The 17,705-nt window shown below is 45.2% G+C and overlaps 1 protein-coding gene across 1 annotated transcript; it reads right to left on the reverse strand.

Moving 5' to 3' along the window:
* Positions 1–2,865: 2,865 nt before the first annotated feature.
* On the reverse strand, positions 2,866–17,008 carry LOC120456976 (chondroadherin). Its single transcript, XM_039644124.1, has 3 exons — positions 16,691–17,008; positions 11,773–12,956; positions 2,866–5,172 (listed from the first exon to the last, which is right to left on the reverse strand). Exons 1-2 carry the CDS (start codon positions 16,811–16,813, stop codon positions 11,802–11,804), a joined length of 1,278 nt encoding a protein of 425 aa, XP_039500058.1. The 5' UTR covers positions 16,814–17,008; the 3' UTR covers positions 2,866–5,172; positions 11,773–11,801.
* Between the last annotated feature and the right edge of the window lie 697 nt (positions 17,009–17,705).

A 17,705-nucleotide genomic window follows, 5' to 3' on the forward strand; every position in this document is an offset into this window, starting at 1 on the left:
ACCTCCGCCTCTAAGCCCCCCTAAAGTGAATATGCAACTGCTCATATTCGTGTGGCATATGCCAATGTCGATTGTTGCCATCCTACACCACATAAAAATCACAGAAAAAAAAACAAAAAAAAAACCAAAATACCCAGAAGCCCTGCATACTTTGGGGCGCTTTAAACCCGAGTGGGTGGTGTGCTGCATGGGGCATTGTCGCCAGCGCTAAATGTGGCATTAAAATTTTCGACCAACAAAACTGGCAAAGTCCGCGGAGCGAAACAGGAGCAGCTTCACCCACACTAGAGATGGCCATGGTGGGCAGTTTTTACATTGGGACTTAAGGGAGACTGTTCGATACTGAAGATATATTTTAAATTATTTCTTCCCTTAGGATGAATGGATTTTTAAGACATATTTATACACTGTACATTGAGTATATTAAAAATTTTGCATTTCCATACACTGCACATTGAGTATATTAAAAATTATGAATGTATTTTTTTTAAGCTGGTAAATTATGGCATTGTATATCATATCATATCATATCATATCATATCATATCATATCATATCATATCATATCATATCATCTCACATCATATCACATCATCTCACATCATCTCACATCATATCATATCTTATCATCTCACATCATATCATATCATATCATATATCATATCATATCATATCATATCATATCATATCATATCATATCATATCATATCATCTCACATCATATCATATCATATCATATCATATCATATCATATCATATCATATCATATCATATCATATCATATCATACTGTCAGAGTGTAGTGCGGTCTCTAGTGACCACGCACAAATTGTGGGCGTGGCTGTGGGCGGAGGGCGGAGGGGCACACACAACTGCTAACTACACTAAAAATATGCGCCCTACTGCATTGGTATGAGTGCGCCGCATTGTTGCAGTTCATATGCTCACACACACTTTCATGGTAGAGGGTACAGGGTAGTTGGGGCAACTTTTTTTTTGAATTTAATGGGGGATAATTAAGGCAAATTCAAACGGGCCTCTAAAATAGTTTGGCTCAACTTTATTCAGTCACAATATCTTAATAATGGTTGTCTGCTACTACCAGTTTTTCAAGCCCATCCATACGATTATCTTGGAGACAGGGTAGCAACTAGTTCAGCTGACTTCTCGTCCTTCGTCCTTTGTCCTTCGCCCTGGCACAGTAGTTGTCGTTGATAGTTTGCCGCGGCTGCTTCCGCACTTAGCAGTACTTTGGACTAATTTTTAATGCCGCTCATATTTCGCGCACAGGAGCAGTCCTAGCCGAAGGACTAACTCTGCATCTGCATGTGAGTGTGCGTGTGAGTGTGCATCTGTATGTGAGTGTGCGTGTGAGTGTGAAACAGGTGCCGCCGAAAGTAATTGGCCAAAAGAGTGCCATCAGGCTGCGCGGTGCGATATTTATGCCAGCGAGCATTCATCAGATATGTTTTCTTCTCGCTCAGTTTGCAGAAAAGTTAAGATTATATATCTTTAACTTTTGAAATGTTAGCTGCAAAAGAAGTTATTTATGGATAGCTTGAAAAATAAGATAAAGAATCTATTTCATGTTTACGCAGAGAGACGAATTACATCCACATTTTTGAGTCATATTTAAGGAATGTCTTGGCTGTTTCTAAAAAGACTCATTTTTGGTAAGAAAACAAATAAAAAAAAAAATTTTTTTTTTAAATATAATTAGAATTTAAAATTTATATTATATTTAGAATGATTTTTATGCATTGAACTTTCTTTTGGGCTCATCAATCTATATTCAAACATTTGGGAAGCATCCTGGGAAAAGCAGTAAAGTTTCGATGAAGGCGATATCCTGTAATATTCGAATTTGTATAGTATAATATTTTATATATAGTACAGCCGTTTAAGATTCATATTGGGAGAATAACAAAAGCTTTTAGGGATTAAACACCGCTGAGCGCCCTTAACTGCAGGGTGTGTGTTAGTCGAGCCGCTTTGCTGATCCCTATTCCGAGCAGCGATGGGAGTTTCCCTACTTTGCGGCACTGTGCTTGCCCCCAAATGCGGCAAGTACTGGCTGAAATCATTTCTGCAGACACTGCGTTGGCGACTTATGCATACATTTGTCCTTTTTCGGGGGGCGAAAAAATACGGCGTTTGTGTTTGTGCGGCTGCTGCCTTATTTTGGTTGCCGTTGCCGTTTTTTGTTTTTTGTTTTCTGTTTTATATTTTGTGCCTTACTTTGTACTTTTTAGTTTTTTGTTGTTGTATTCTTTTTTTTGCATTTTGCTGTGGCTGCGGTTGACTCGAGATATTTATTATTGTTGCTGAAATTGCTGTGTATCCTCGCGCCGGGAGTCCTCCTTCCTCGTCCCGCCCCTTCGCCCGCTCGGCTTTGTCCTGGCATTTGTGCTGCTGCTGGTGACGCATTTAAGGCTTTCGCATCATATAAATAAAAAACTAGCAAAGCGGAACAAGCAACATGAAATGAAGGAGCCGCGGCGGCAGAGGAAAATGTTGCGAAAGACAAAGGCTCCGTGGAAAGGGCGGGGAATCAAGGACATCAGGACATCAGGACATCAGGACCGGAACGGGTGGTGCGAGGGGGGGGGGGGGGCTTTGAGTCGCGGCCAGTGTGGCGGAGAAAAGCATCTGTGATGCGCCAATGCTTGATTTATTGCACCCTGGCAACCCTTATCTGCCGCCCATTGGCCCGGCCACGCCCACTTACAGGGCACAGTGGCCGCATTTATTGTCTGCCCACCTCCAGCAGCAACAACAACTCCGCCGGAAATAAATAATCCTTTGGCTTGGCTTTTGAATTTATTATGTTTGTTTTATTTTTGTCTTGCTCATTTTTTTTATTTGGCTTCTCCATCGATAGTAGGTTTTGACTATTATTATTATTATTAGTATTATTATTATAGATTATTAATTTTTCATAGGGTTTAGTTCGGGATTCGTGTTTGTTTGCCTTCGCTTCTTTAAGTTTTCTTTGTAGCTTGGTATCCCATTTATCGTAATCGATACCGTTATCGTTATGCACCTGTATATCTCATATTTAGCCTACAGTAAACATTACTCTTTGGGTATAATAATGCAATGTGTGCTATGATGGCTCTTCTTTGAGTTAGACATAAGAAATTGATGATGGGAACTGGAGCGGAAATGGGAATGGGAACTTACTTATATGGGTCACACAATTATGCTATTTTACAGTTAATCGGAGACGTTATCGCAGTATTAACAATCGATAGTTTCTATAGATACTTTTCACTAGTTTTATTATTAGTTATATGTATAGGAGTTGGATTCTTATAGCAGCTTTGGGGTTGACAAGGAAATATGCTTCTCTTATTATGGGTGACAAAAAAAAGTTTTGCATATCTAGTCGATAGTATATGTTCGTTTGTATGCAGATGATTATATCTAAGTGTTGAACTATGTATATTGCACGTGTTGTGTGTTCTTTTTTTTTCTCGCTCGTCAACACGTCTAATTGGAATAACAATTCTCCTGGGCCTCAAAAAAGGATACGCAATCACACACACACACACAAGCATACACAGGCCAATACAACACAAATACCATGTACGCATACACCTAGAAAACAATTTGCTCGGAAACATTTCCTATTTGCCGGAACAAATCGGTTGTTGTTTTGTTTTGTTTTATTTGATTTGCGGCAAACTGTTTGGACAAATCGACACAATTTACATTTAATTTTGTGTTAGATGAAATTGCGTTTCGGAGGCTGACTTATAGATATAGTCGGGTTAGTCTGGGCATCGCTATATAAAATGTACATTGCACCGGCTCACACTTCCTCAGATAAGCGAGTTAGTAATTGATAAGAGTTGTCCACCTGTAACCTGTTGATATGTACAGCCTGCAGTGCGGGAAAAGTGGGCGCTACGGTTGACTATAGCTATGTATGTATATACATACTATATATGTACATATGTATGGCCACCCGTAACGCCCACATCCCAGATCTGTGAGTTTGTGGCATTGCAAACGTTTTATCACATATTTATCCATATAATAATAATAGTGTGTGCTCCGTATATAGCGGATTCGTATAGTTTCACTCGATTTATAAATAAGTACAAATGCTTGTTTGCTCGTTTGTTTGTTTGTTTGTTTGCTTGTTTGCTTGGTTTCTAGATAGCTATCGTAGATACAAAGATACAAGATACAATGACATTAATTGACTAGACTCTCTATGCACACATCTATGCATTTACTTTATCCATCTGGCTAGGTAGTGCAGATTGCGTCTCTGCCGCTGTTTATTTTCATATATATATAAATATATGTATGTATGTACTAGATGTTTGTATAAGTTCGCATCTTTATTAATTGGCCAATAAATATCCCAGTTATTTATGAACTATTAACTATGATAAAAAAAAAATTGCGTTCATTCGCACATACAGCTAGGTTCATATATATATATATATTTAACTTTCACATATACAAATTCAAGTACAAATTCAAATATAAATACAAATACACATGCTTAAATACGCTTACATCGGATTTTGTCTATGCCATCGTCCATATGCGTTCACTTTATGATTTACACACATTTGACTCGAAATTTGATATAATAATTTAGTGTTCAATCCGCAGTCCGCATTTTGTATGCTACATGCTGCATGCATCATGATGCATTCGGCATTTTGCATTGTGGATTTAGCATTTCGCGTTTCGCATTTAACGCAAACAGAACGAAATGGCAACACAAACGTAAACAACTAACAAACAAACGTAGTTGGGCCCTCGGGCCCAGGATATGCAGGATGCAGTCGGATCCTGGTCGCAGGATTAGCCTAGGGTTCAGCATTTTTTGGGGCAGGATGGCGAAGAACGGCGTATGGTAAATGGAAAATGGTAAATGGTAAATGGTAAATGGCAAATGCCAAATGGCAAGAAGGGAAGTTGGAGCGACATCAGACTCTCAGATTTCGCATGATGATAGCAAAACTGCAGAGTTTTACATTTGGCAATCTGCAGCTTTTTACTTTACGGTGCAGATACATAAACGCCACATATTTATGCGGTGTACAATGGATGACAGATACCCTGGCGGAGTTGGTGATCGGGAATTATCAGGAATTCACGTGAAGCTGCTGCTGCTGCCTCAATGATCTCGAGCTGAAGTCTGCAGTTCTCTGGAAGAAAGTAAGAAAGTAGGGTTTAAAATTATCAGTGCTGGAGGTGCTGTTCAATTTTCCACTTGAATAGACGGAAGGCATAGGAGCAAATATATATCTCAGCAAACCGAAAATGAAACCGAACGCTAGGAGATCTTTGAAAGATTACGAAAAGTTTACCAGTCGAGTTGCCCCTCGAGTGGAATCTCAAGTTGGATGAAGTTTCTTCAGGACCCAGAACGCGGAACTCTGAACTCTGACTTTGGGATGCCTTAAAGTTTCGACTTTAGACATTCCACTTTAAACTGATTTGAAACGCAACTTGTCAAGTAATAAACAAACTGCTCAGTCGAAAAACTTGAGATGCAGCCCGTTTAGCTCGTTGAATTGGCAGTTCACAGGGTCCCAACTAGTTGAGCTCTTCACAGGACACTCGCCATTTTTATATGTGTGTTGGTGAGCTCACTCTACCCCCCACCCACACAAACAAACACACTCTCTGTGTGCCTGTGTGTTTACAACAATAAAACGCTTCGTTGTCATAGCTCAAGCAGATTGATGTTCAACACAGCATTTTCCTACTCTCAGCAAGGACGAGTACGAGTACGAGTACGATGACAGAGAGGGGGGCAGGGAGGACAGGACGATGACGATGACGATGTCATCATCGCAACAAGCAACATTCGAGTGCACTTACATGCCTATCTATCGTATATCGTATATCGTGTGTCTGTCTATATCTATATGAGCGGATATATCTGTGTGCGTCCGCCTCCCCTGGGCACTGGTACATTGGTATGTGGTGGAGTACCCAGCCTCTGGAGTCGCGGGATGTCCTGGCTCTGTCTGATGGCTGACTCTATCCCGAATGTCCTGGCTCTCTCTCCTGGTTGTCCTTGCTGTCCTGGCTGTCCTGGTTGTCCTGAAAGGCCGGTCGAGCAAGTGCAAGTGCAGTGCAAAGTTGCCGGCGCCTTGATTTATGTCCCAGTTGAATGCCTGTCTCTGGACCGAATCCGAATCCAAATCCGAATCTGAATCTGAATCCGAATCTGGATCCGAGTGTGAATCCCTCGCCCTCCGCATTCACCGCTGCCTTGGATTTTCGGGCATGGCAATCTCTCTATGGAGTTTACTTGAATTGTGTACACACTCGCGGCTTGTTTGTGCTTTTGATTTGATTTATATTGCCGACTCAAGTGCATGAAGATGTTGTTGATGTGAATGTGAATCAGAATGTGTATGTGGATGTGAGTGGGCCAGAACTTGTGCTCCGATTTTGGGGGCCACCATGATGATGATGATGATGATGATCTCTGTCTGGTGTCGGATGTTGAGTGAGTGAGAGGATCGGGACGGATTTGTATATTTGAACCAGATTCGCACCGACACAACCGACAGCCAAAGCACTTAGGCGGCCTAGACCCTGGCTCATGTGATTTGCATGTGTCACATCAGGTCGCATCTCGAATCTCACGCATCTCGAATCTCGCATCTCGAATCTCGCATCAGGTCGCAGCAGCTAACAGCTCGCATCTAACAACTCGCACCCGGGCAGCAGAAAAGTTTTTGGCAACTGAGACAAGTCGAGCCTCGGGCATAGGCGATTTTTCAATTAGTTGGCTGTCAGCGGCCCCAGGACTCTTCCACTCCACTTTGCTCCTACTCCACTGACATCTACAAATTCAGCAGGGCTTTGGGCTATGAGCTCAACAGGGAACTTGGAGCTTGGAGCTGGAAGCCAGCAGCCAGGAGCCAGGAGCCAGGAGGAAGGAGCCAGGAGCTGGTTGCTGGAACGCAAATCCTACATAATTAAAATACTTAAAGGCTTTAAAGGAAGCGGCAAAGTTTTTAACTTTTAAATTGTTGAGCCTGGCCCATGTTACCATTACCATTACCTTCTGCCCTGCTCCCTTATTGAGTTTCAATGTAGCATACAAAAGGGCGCACATGTGTGGAAATGCTTTATGGGTTAAGAGGGAGTTGAGTCCCCTGGCTGCTTGCGGGTTAAGCGGAGTGGGTGCGGTGTTGGGTGTCTAAGTGGGTGTGTGTGTGGGTGTGCCTGTGGGGTGTGGGGTGTAGAGTGAGGGGTGTGGGCTCAGCTCACTAAGCTTACTTAAGCATTTTTGCCTCGGCCTCGACTGTGTGTCAGTCGCAATCTCAGTCGCAGTCTCAGTTAGCGGCCAAAATCGCGTTGATGAAGTTGTTCCTCTGCTCCTTGGGCCTTTAACCCCCTTTAGCCCCCCTTTTAGCCCTCCTTTAGCCCCCCTTTAACCCCCTTAACCCACAAGCTGCCAAATTTCTACCTCCTGCGCCCATTTTCGCGTGAACTGTGAGTTATCGGGACTGGCAGGCGTTCTTTGTGGGACTCCTCTTGGAATTTGGAACCCTGTTGCCTGGCCAGAAAATAGACGAATTTATTAATTCAGACGATTTCAACATTTTAGCCCCAATTTAGTCGGGTTATTATTAATACAACACCATGTATCCCATGGGATATGGCGTATCTGACTGGACCAAAGATATTCTATATCATCTTATACTTCGTACTCTTAAATAATATCTGTTAATGTAATTAGAGGATTTTAGAAATCAAAAAGTTATTACGTTTTTAGTATATTCAAACATATAATTGTTTCTTTTTGTTGATTTTTTTACGGGCCAACATTTGATAACGAAAGTTCTTCTTTCTAAGTTTTATTAAGGTTTTTGAAGTCTATGACATGTTTTTCAAAAAAGTAATATACATACATAGTAAGGTATGTATAAAATTTCCTTATAATTTCGTTTTTTACGCTTTTAATTACATCTATTTAAAGATAAGACTCTTGCAAAAGTTAAATTTAAATAGAGTAAATAAATAAAGATCACTAGCGATCTTAACTTTTGCTAAAGAACAGCAGTAATAATGGAGCAACCATCATCTTTGTCCTCCGGCGATTATGCTTCCTACAAATCGTTGGATCTCCGGCTGGTCACGTCAATGACCCATCTATGCAGCAAGCCCTTCCATTCCCCCGAAAAATAGTGACTGTGGCCCGCATTGCTCATACGCCCCGTGTGTTTGGGGCATTGCAGGCGACGTTAATTGACAGGACACCCACATAGAATTTCATAATTTTTGTTATTAGATAAACACACGCACACGCACACGAAACGAGCAGCTGTCGGTGAGGTGCGGGGTGCTAAGTTGGGGTCATCTGGCTGCATATTTTATTGGGTTTGTGTTTAACCCGAGGTCGTTTGACTCACTCGTTTCACCCAACCCGCATTTTCAGTATTGCCGCTTTTCGTGCCACCTCGTTTCGACCTCGTTTTAACGATTTTGCTTTGTCATTTGGTCGTTTAATTATGTGCATGGAAATTTATGTGCGACTTCTTGACTTTAAATGAAGTGTAAGGACCAATGCCAATCCTTTTTCGCCGCCAGCTGTTGGCCACCTTCCGCCAACGCCAACGCCAAAGCCAAAGCCAAAGCCAAAGCCAAAGCCCGACTAAATCGACCCCGACCTTGGACCCAGACCTTACTTTCAGTTATTTATGGTGGACTCGAGTCTGATAATACACAGAAAAGTGCAGAGGACGAGAGAAAGTGGATGGAAAAAGGACTCGAGGCAGAAGGCAGGAGGAATAGGAATATAGGCTGATTAAATTTTGTATTAGCCCAATAAATTGTCGACCAGGCAAATATGTATAAAAATGCCCTATGACACGCAAATGGACGTCGCTTAACCCGCCACTGGCCGTTGTCATATTTCAGGCGCACTCGACCAGAGTCTTGTATCCATTGTGGTGGTGGGGTTCTAATTTATGTCGCTGGTAATTTGCCAGGGATTTTGGAACGATTTTGGAAGGACGATAGGCGATGGATGAATTGTGGATGGGTGGGCGCCACGTTTTGCTTATGATGAGTAAGCAGTTCCGATGATGCGACGATTGGACACCAAATGTTTTGGGAGCGTAACGCTAATGGGTATCTGAGATAGAGAAGATGGAGCGAGAGGATTTATACGCATGGGTTCATCAATGGAACTTGGGAAATTGTTGGTTAAATTTCCACACATGGCTCTGCTACTACTACAACCGCATGGTTTTGTCTCGATAATGAAGCAAGTTAACCCACGGCTATTTGGCTATCGGTTAGCCGGGAACACTTACTGTGGATAATCTGCAGATTCCACTTGGGGCACCAACGCAAAAATACCTCATCCTCTAATCTAGACTTTTCAATTTGCAACTCTCAATTGCATTTCACTTTTCGCTGCACGTTTTTACAGCTCGTCGTCGTCGTCGATGATTTTATTTATCGCTCCTCACTTTCCCATGTTTGCTTTGCTCCGGAGTCCGGAGCTCCGGACCTTGGCTGAACATTTATCACAGCTGTGCAGGGATACGGATAGATGGGTATATAGATAGATGGATGGATGTGCGGATGTACGGATGTACGGATGTACGGATGAGCAGGATAGACAGCCAGTGCTGCGGGGGCACGCCGTTTCGGGACTCCAATTTAAGCTTCTGAATGGCAAATGGGTAAATCCGGCGGCGTGGCCACCTAGTCCTCCATGTTGGCCCCGCGTTAATTACGCGACTTTTGCTGCGGTCGCCTATTTGCTGATTGCATGACAGCGTCAACGTTGGCCGAGGCACGCACGACTTGCGCCCTTCTGTGGCTGCCGCCGGGGGAGTGGACCTTGGGTCGTCCCATGTCCCCAAAAACCCCTCCAAACCCCTCCACTCACTCATCCGCTTCTCAGCCGCGGGCTGAGCTCATCTGCAATGCTCGCATCGCTCCCAGAGCTGAGTTGGTCACGCCAATTTTATTGCATTCCTGTTCCTGTTCTTGTTCCGGTTCCTCGTTCTCGCCCACGTCCTCGCCCACGTCCTCGTCCTCCTCATCGTCCTCGTGCTCATGCTCATTCTCACCCTCTTCCTGTTTCGGTTTGTGCCATAGGCGTTTGCCGAGGGGGCGTGGTCGCGGCCATTCACGACTATCAGTCGCAACAATAGCGTTGGCAGTTTTCGGATTTCAAGCGGAACAATTAAGTTAACGATCTGCGGACGAGTGCCAAAGCGCCAAAGAGCAAAGTGCGCCTACAACATGCTCCACCAAGCAGGAATCCAGTGGGGAGGGCGGTGCCGTGGGCCCAACTGGGCGTGGCAGCAGGAAAAGAACGGGGAACGTGTTAAGCCGGCCACATTGGCGACCATCGCACGTCCATGTCGCCTTGCCAAAACGGGGCAGGATGCGGCAGGCGGCAGGATGACTGGCTTTAAGTCTTAAAGTGGACTCAAATTGGCCCATCCTGCCCGTCTGTCCTTCAATTAGCCAAAAAAAAAAAAAAAACTGATTAAGTGAATAGGCCATCTAATGTGGCCAGCAAGGAGGGCCATGCAAATGCAAACAGAACGCAAGTGCACACAAAAAATGTCCTTTTTTCTTGTTGAACTTTTTGGCCCCGCTTCTCGTGCTGAAGCTGCTGTTGCTGCTGTTGCTGCTGCTGCTGATTCTGGTTTTGCCTTCTGTCTAACTGCTGCCAACTCAGACGAAGAAGGACTTAAAAGTAAACAAAGTTTTAATTTCCTTCAATGATTTCTCTGGGCATTTGTTTTAGGCCGAGATCCGAGATCCGAGTGCCTTTCCCCTTTTCATTGGCTTCCTGCGGGGGAACGCCAAGGGAGCAAAGGAGCAAAGGAGCAAAGGAGCACTGTCCGGCCTCATAATCAAGTTAGATAAATCTAAATCCTTTGCGATAAGCGGCTGAAGAATAGCCTGGCCTCGCTCCTAAGGACCCAACGTCTCCATCAAAGTTTCTCCGCTTGTCCGCTTGTCCGTCTCTCTGTCCGTTCGTCTGTCCGTTTGTCCGGCTGCAAGGCTAAATGGGTTAGGCGATTGGGTGGCCTTGGGGCTGGGACCGCTTCCCTCCAAGCTCTCCGATTCACGCTCCACTCCGGACTAGGCACTTTTGGAGTGGGGCTAGGGTTTCAGCTCCAGCTCCAGCTCCAGCTACGACTACGGCTACGAATTAGAGTGCCACAGTCGGGCGAGTGAATAGAATTTGTAATTTCCGTTTTCGTTTTGTATGCTAACCCGACAAACCACCACCCTGCAGCACACTCTTAAAGCACACTCCACAATGAAACTGTATCCGAGTATCCGAGTATCCGTAGCTGATGTTGGCTGCACTGCAGCATTGGGTTTTCAAGCAGTTCAATTGGTTTTGGGGGGACTAGCGGATTCGATTGGATGGGGCTGCGTGGAATACTTATGACGATGACTAAACACTCTGTTGGCCATGTTTGCGATTGCATTTAAAGATGAGAGGCTATTGAAACCGTTTTCCATTTGCGAGTTGGCCAAAAACGGTTGAAATAAGGGGCACCGAAAGCCGGATTTTGTGGTTCTAAGTGATTCTGCGACTAAAACTGAACCCAATCAGGTGTTGCTTGACTCACAACCTACGTATACCGCAGAAAACGTGGATGGATATCTTTGTTACTAATTCAAAATGCATAACAGCTCACCTTAACAGCTAACCTGATCCGGCTCAAAGGACCATTACATATAACTTTGGGAAATGGCAGGGAATGATGTTGTATCGCAAATGTCAGGCTACATACCTCGGGTAATCGGTGCAGAACATCTCCGCCTAATTGCCCTTTCGCCTTTTCCGACGCCGTCGCCAGGCCACATGACCCAGGAGCTGGGCCAGCCGGTTGGCCAGGAGCCGCACGTGACGCCACTCCGCGCAGCTGGCGACCGCGATGAGCAGCATCGAGTTGATTCCAAGGGCCAGCGAGGCCGCTGAGCTGCCGAGATTGCCTTTGGTCAGCTGATCGGAGCAGCGGCCAATGGAGTCGATGTCCAGCTCGCTCATCACCCGCCCGTTCACCTCCAGCGGCGAGATGCAGTAGTTCTTCTGCAGAAAGTCGGTCAGATTGTGGGCGCCCTCGGCCAGCGGTCCGTCCAGTAGGGTGTGAATATGGCAGCCACAGGGGAAGTGGTTGCTCACCAGCTGCAGGTGCTCCACCCCGTCGACGATGATGGAGTTGGGATCGGGCGTTTCCAGCACGTGGTTGCCGAAGAACTTGAGGTGCTTGATGGCCGCCGTGCTGGTGAAGTTGAGCTCCTCGATCGAGTCGATCTTGTTGTTCAGGATCTGCAGTGTCTCCACCTGGGTGAGCCCGGTGAAGGCATCCGCACAAATCACCCCCAGATCCGACTCCTGCAGCGTGAGTAGCAGGACATTCGACAGGCCGCGAAAGGTGAAGGGCGCCACCTCCTTGAGGTCCATGTAGGCCAGCTTCAGCAGACCCACCGTGTCCATGCCGAAGAAGGCGTCCTGCTCGATGCTACGGATGCCCGAGGGCAGAATCAGGTGGCCCACGTTGGTCAGGCTGGAGAACGCCGAGCTGTCGATGCGGATCAGCGGATTGTTGGTCAGCAGTATCAGCTTGATGTTCGAGGTGCCCGCGAAGGCGTTGCCCTCGATCCGCTGGATCTGGTTGTGGCTCAGCAGGATGGTGGACAGGTTCTGCAGACCGGCGAACGCGAATTGGGCCACCATCTGCAGCGGCGTGTACTGGATGGAGAGCTCCTTGAGTCGCGGCAGTCCGCGGAAGGCGAACTGCTTGATCCGCGTGATGTTGTTCCCGTCCAGCGAGAGCTTCTTCAGCGCCCGCAACCCCGCGAATGAGTCCGGCTTGATGATCGGGAAGTTGTTCTTGGTCAGCGCCAGGTTCTCCACCGTCGCCGGCAGCTGGCGCAGCGGGATCTGCTCGAGGCCGCCCGTGTTACACAGCACCTGTGGACGAGATGTACTCTCTTGAGTGCGGGCTTAAATCGGCAAATAAATATAATGGTGAGTCCAAACTCCTTGACCAGCCAGATAACTTCTTTATATGCTTATATGAACCTTTGTTAACTGGTTAACGAGGCAAAACATAGGTGACGATGGCACCGTCAACATACAAAAATTTTCATATCGGTCTTTGTGACAAAAAGTGATTTATCAATATAAACAATATAAATGCATTTCATAAAATCTAGAACGCATCACTAAACTGACTAACAACGAAGTAAATTTTGGTAACTCGTTATTTTCCGATTCTTACTTATCCCTTTTCATCTCTCTACTATTCGTATAAGAATCATTCATAGAGTTACATTAGATTTGAAAGTAATGGCAATTAAAAAAGTGTTTCATAATAAATCATAATAATTTCATAATAATCATAAAGTGATAGTCAGTTTTCAACGGAGCATGATAAGTTAACTTACAGGTTAGTAGCGAATTTATTTTTTGAAAAATTTCTAGTAAAGCTATTGAATTAGGTTTGGGTTAATGTGATCATCACTAGTTTCCCAGCTCATGGAATGGTGGTTATTCTTTGCTTATACAACTTCTCCGCCACATCGACAAAATTTGCCCACACCCAGATCCTGTCACATTGTCCGGGTCACCTTTTGATGTTACATTTATTCAAGATGGGGACGAAGATGGAGATGGAGATGATGGAAATGGAGACGCCGGGGCGGCAAGTTAGCTTTGTCAGCGGACTCATCGACTCATCAAAGGTTCTCGCTCTTAATCAGTTTGTGTTTTCCTGCCTTATGACATTTCCCCGCCCGCTTTTCCCGTGGGCGCCATTGATACCGCCGTGGACTCCAACTCCATCTCCATCTCCGTGGCAACTAACAGCCGTTGGGCAATCAGATCAGACGCCGCATCGGAGGAGGGTCTTCAGATGCCGTGGTCGGAAGTTAAAGGACGAAGGACGAAGGATGAGGCAGGACCGGGGAGCGCGACTTTGTTTGATGCGTGGCGCGAAAATTGAATTTGTGGCTTTATTGCTGAAAATAAAATTAAATCGAATTCTTGTTTTCGGCGGCGGAGCGAGTCCGTGGTTACTGGTTACTGGCGAGACCCTTGTCTAGCATTGTTCTTTGCACATCCTTCGTCCCTGGTCTTCGCCGCCTTGCTCCTCATCCTCGTCTTCGTCTTCGTCCTTGGCCATTCTGCTTTGAGCCTTCGTTTTTTATATCTTTTATGTGTGCTGATGTGTGCGTTTCCCTGCCAGGAATTTTCTTGGCTTGCACTTCAAGAAAAGGAATTAGACTCTGTTTTAATGATCTTAAGAGAAACGTTTCTGAACTGAGTTCCCACTTCAGAGTGAGCTTCTAATACATTTATCAACCAATCTGCGTTTAAGTTTGAGCATTGCATATGCATAGAATTCCACAATACCCATTAATATAATCTTAAATGCTTTCGCTTATACAATTTCCATGAGAGCTATGAAAATCCATTAAAACCAAAAACTTCAATCTAATTACAAAATTAAAATGGTTGCTAGAAGTGGAAATCATTTTTCGAGTGTATCCATTGGACCAGAGTCCACAAGTTCCCTTTCCGGTCGCCAAGTAACTGTGCATAACTGTCCATCGCCTGTCACGTTCCTCTTGACCCCAACCCCCCGCCCAGCCTCATTTCCACCACCCACCACCCCACAATGGGAAGACAAGACACCACCGGTCCCCGCTTGCGAATTTCCTTTTGCTCACCTGGTTTTTCGCCCAACCTTGGCTGCACTTCTTGCGTAACATTTGCACAATTTTCATACGCTTCACCTTTTTAAATGAACGAATTAAAAGTTTCTTTCCCTGGCTCTCCACTTCCATGTCCTGCCAAGGACCTTTCCCTTTCGCCCAGTACAATACCCCCTACAGGATTGTTATTTTTGCCTCAGTTTCGCTGCGTACTGTTCAGTTCTGTTCTGTTCTGTTCAGTTCTGTTCTGTTCTTTGCCGTTTAATGAAATTTCGTTTCTATGCATTTACAGTCGCGAATTCAAGCGACTCGGTTAAAAAGTCGCTTGTTCGCTGAACTTTAACTGCCACTGTGTTCGGTGGAGGAAGAAGAGGGGGGCGACGGTGAAGAAGAAGAATGGGTGACCCCAAAAAGTGTGCTACACTTTTGGTGCCTTTTTTTTGTTGGTGGCGGGTGGGGGGATGGGGAGAGAGGGACCTGAACTAATTTCGCCTCTTCAATACAGTTACAGTTAAGCGTAGCGAAAGGATACAGGCCCCTAGCCAGGCTCACAATTCCCAGAAACAGAATGAAATCCAACCAAGAAATGTGGAGAGCGCAAAGTGGAGAGCGCAGAGTGGAGAGTGGAGAGCGGAAAGCAGAGATAAGTGGAGAACGAGAGCTGGGTAAATCATTGCATTGTCTATAATCCGGAATAATGAAATCACTTAAGTTCTCAATTTGGTAGAAATGACGATGCCGACGTTCCCTCTGGTAATAAGGATGCGCATTAAGCGTGCTCCAAGGCTCTCGCGGGACACCAATGAATACGGCCACACACACACACAAATATGCGTGAGGCGGCTGCGGCTGGACGGGATGGGGGCGTGGCATACGGACAGAGACGCAGAAACAAGGAGGAAAATAACCATTTCCCTGCATTTTCGATTAATTCTCTCAGCTCTTCACTGCGCCGAAGAGGCCGACGAGCAGCTGTGGCCATTGCATGACCACCAGTTCCCCAGGGATCCTCCCGATGCTCTAACTCTCCAACTCTCCAGCTCCATCTTCCTTCTCCACTCTCCATTCTCCCTTCCCTCTTCTCCAGAGTCCTGTCTTCAGCGCCACCTCCTTTGACCACTGGCACTTCCGGAGCTCCCGATGTTGACGGTTCTGCATACAACTCCATCGCACTGTGGAACTGTGCCCCAACTTGAAATGGAATTGTGAAGCCGTAGTGACCCCGACAGGTGCACTTTTGGCCATTTGTTCATTTAAATAATCTAGTACTTAATTGGAAATTACTACGAATTTCGGTTCTATGACTTTCTAATTCAACTAAAACTGGAAGGGAAAACTTGTAGATCCAACCAAACATTTATCTGAACATATTTTACATTAATCTTCTACTTATAATATACATATTAATGCAAATATTTTCAGCTCAGTATAATTTTCAAAAAAAAATGACTGCAATTAATATACATAATATGAAACAAGTCATTAGGAATATGAAATAAAATCATGAAACTGCTTAAATTTGGCCTAAAACCCCAATTTAATCCTTGGTTTTCATTAAATCAAGTCTTTTGCGAGTATATTATTGAATCAGTCACTTCGTTATCATTTGCATGCATCCATATGTGTGGCTCTGGGTAATTAGGTAATTGGTGTTGACTGAGCTCGAAGAACCTAATACTAATGCTTATATGGATCGGATGGGAAACCTGTTTGGTGGTGAGCCCATGTGCTGGAGTCTTGCCACAAAATCCATTTTCTGCATTCAGCACAGAAGCCATTCGATTGATTATCGCCAGTGTTCCTGCAAAACAATTATGTGTACATAGTGCCTGTGTGCCATCTATCTACGAATGCTATGATATCTCGTATCCACTGTGCGAGGCTGCCCCAATGTGCAAACCTACCTACCATAAACTCCCGATACTGCCGGCATTTGGAGCTGGGTGGGTGGACAAGTAGACAAGTGGACAAGTAGATTGTTAAGCTTACTTGAGTCTGGGACAAGCAGATGCACTCGGCTGGGCATGATTTGGATGTTTCGGTTTGTTGCGAGTTCCACAGGCAGACGACAACGGAGAGCGCAATTATGAGCACCAGCCAGGAATTGCACATTTCACGTTGTTGCTGACACGACAGTTTGGCGGCGTAATTGAGCTCTATTCTCTCTTGTCCGGCTGCTGTTGCTCCGCTCCTCCTGCTCCTACTGCTCCTCCTCTGGGCCAGATTCTCCAGCTCCTGCTCTTCTTGCTTCCCTGCTTTTGGGGGGCCAAATGGATGCCTCACCGCCTCACTGCCAGCCTGCGTAGATTTTCAACTGCTCAACTCGGCAGCCTCGGCTTTTGTTGCCTACTTTTCTGGGTTCCTCCTCGCTGCTTCTTCTTGCTCGGCACTTCCCTTAGTTATTTATGTTTTTATATTGCGTTATTTCATTTAAACTTTCCCTCCTCTGCCGCTCGCTCCTTTATTATATATTCTTAAGCTTTATCATATTTATTTACGCTTCTTCTTCCGGCTTCGGCTCCAGCTCCAGCTCTTGCTCCTGCTCCTGCTCCTGCTACTGCTCCTGCTCCTGTTTCAGCCCCTTTTGCTACGTCTGGCGGGGGCGGGGGCGTGGCATGCCAATAACTGCAAGAGATGGAAAGCAAGAGGTGGATATAGATGCTGCTTGGATGTTGGATATTGGGGCACAACAATATTGGAATGGGTTAGTATAGTTCGAGTTCGAGTTCGCAGCTTGCAGTTGCAAAGTCCAAAGGCCGAGAGTGAAGCAATGCGACACTTAAAAGTTATGGCTTACTCCAACTCAGTTGCAATACAATACTCCTGGACTTTGCGATGCATACTGTGTACGAGTATGTACAAGTATGTACTCGTGTCAAGTACATATGTATATAGACGGGCACATAGCACGTGGGCCACTAAAATATTTGAGCATAAGCCTCGTTCATTTATATCAATCAGGTTGGTTGCGGGCCAATTATGCCTTTGACAGCTACGGGACACA

Source organism: Drosophila santomea, chromosome X, assembly GCF_016746245.2.
Source record: "Drosophila santomea strain STO CAGO 1482 chromosome X, Prin_Dsan_1.1, whole genome shotgun sequence".
Lineage (NCBI taxonomy): Eukaryota > Metazoa > Arthropoda > Insecta > Diptera > Drosophilidae > Drosophila > Drosophila santomea.

Bases quoted from the DNA above. Each gene is read 5' to 3' on its own strand.
- LOC120456976 (XM_039644124.1), bottom strand. From the start codon at position 16,813: ATGTGCAATTCCTGGCTGGTGCTCATAATTGCGCTCTCCGTTGTCGTC. The intron at 12,957-16,690 runs GTAAGCTTAACA...TCTCGTCCACAG, and splicing joins TCTGCTTGTCCCAGACTCAA to GTGCTGTGTAACACGGGCGG.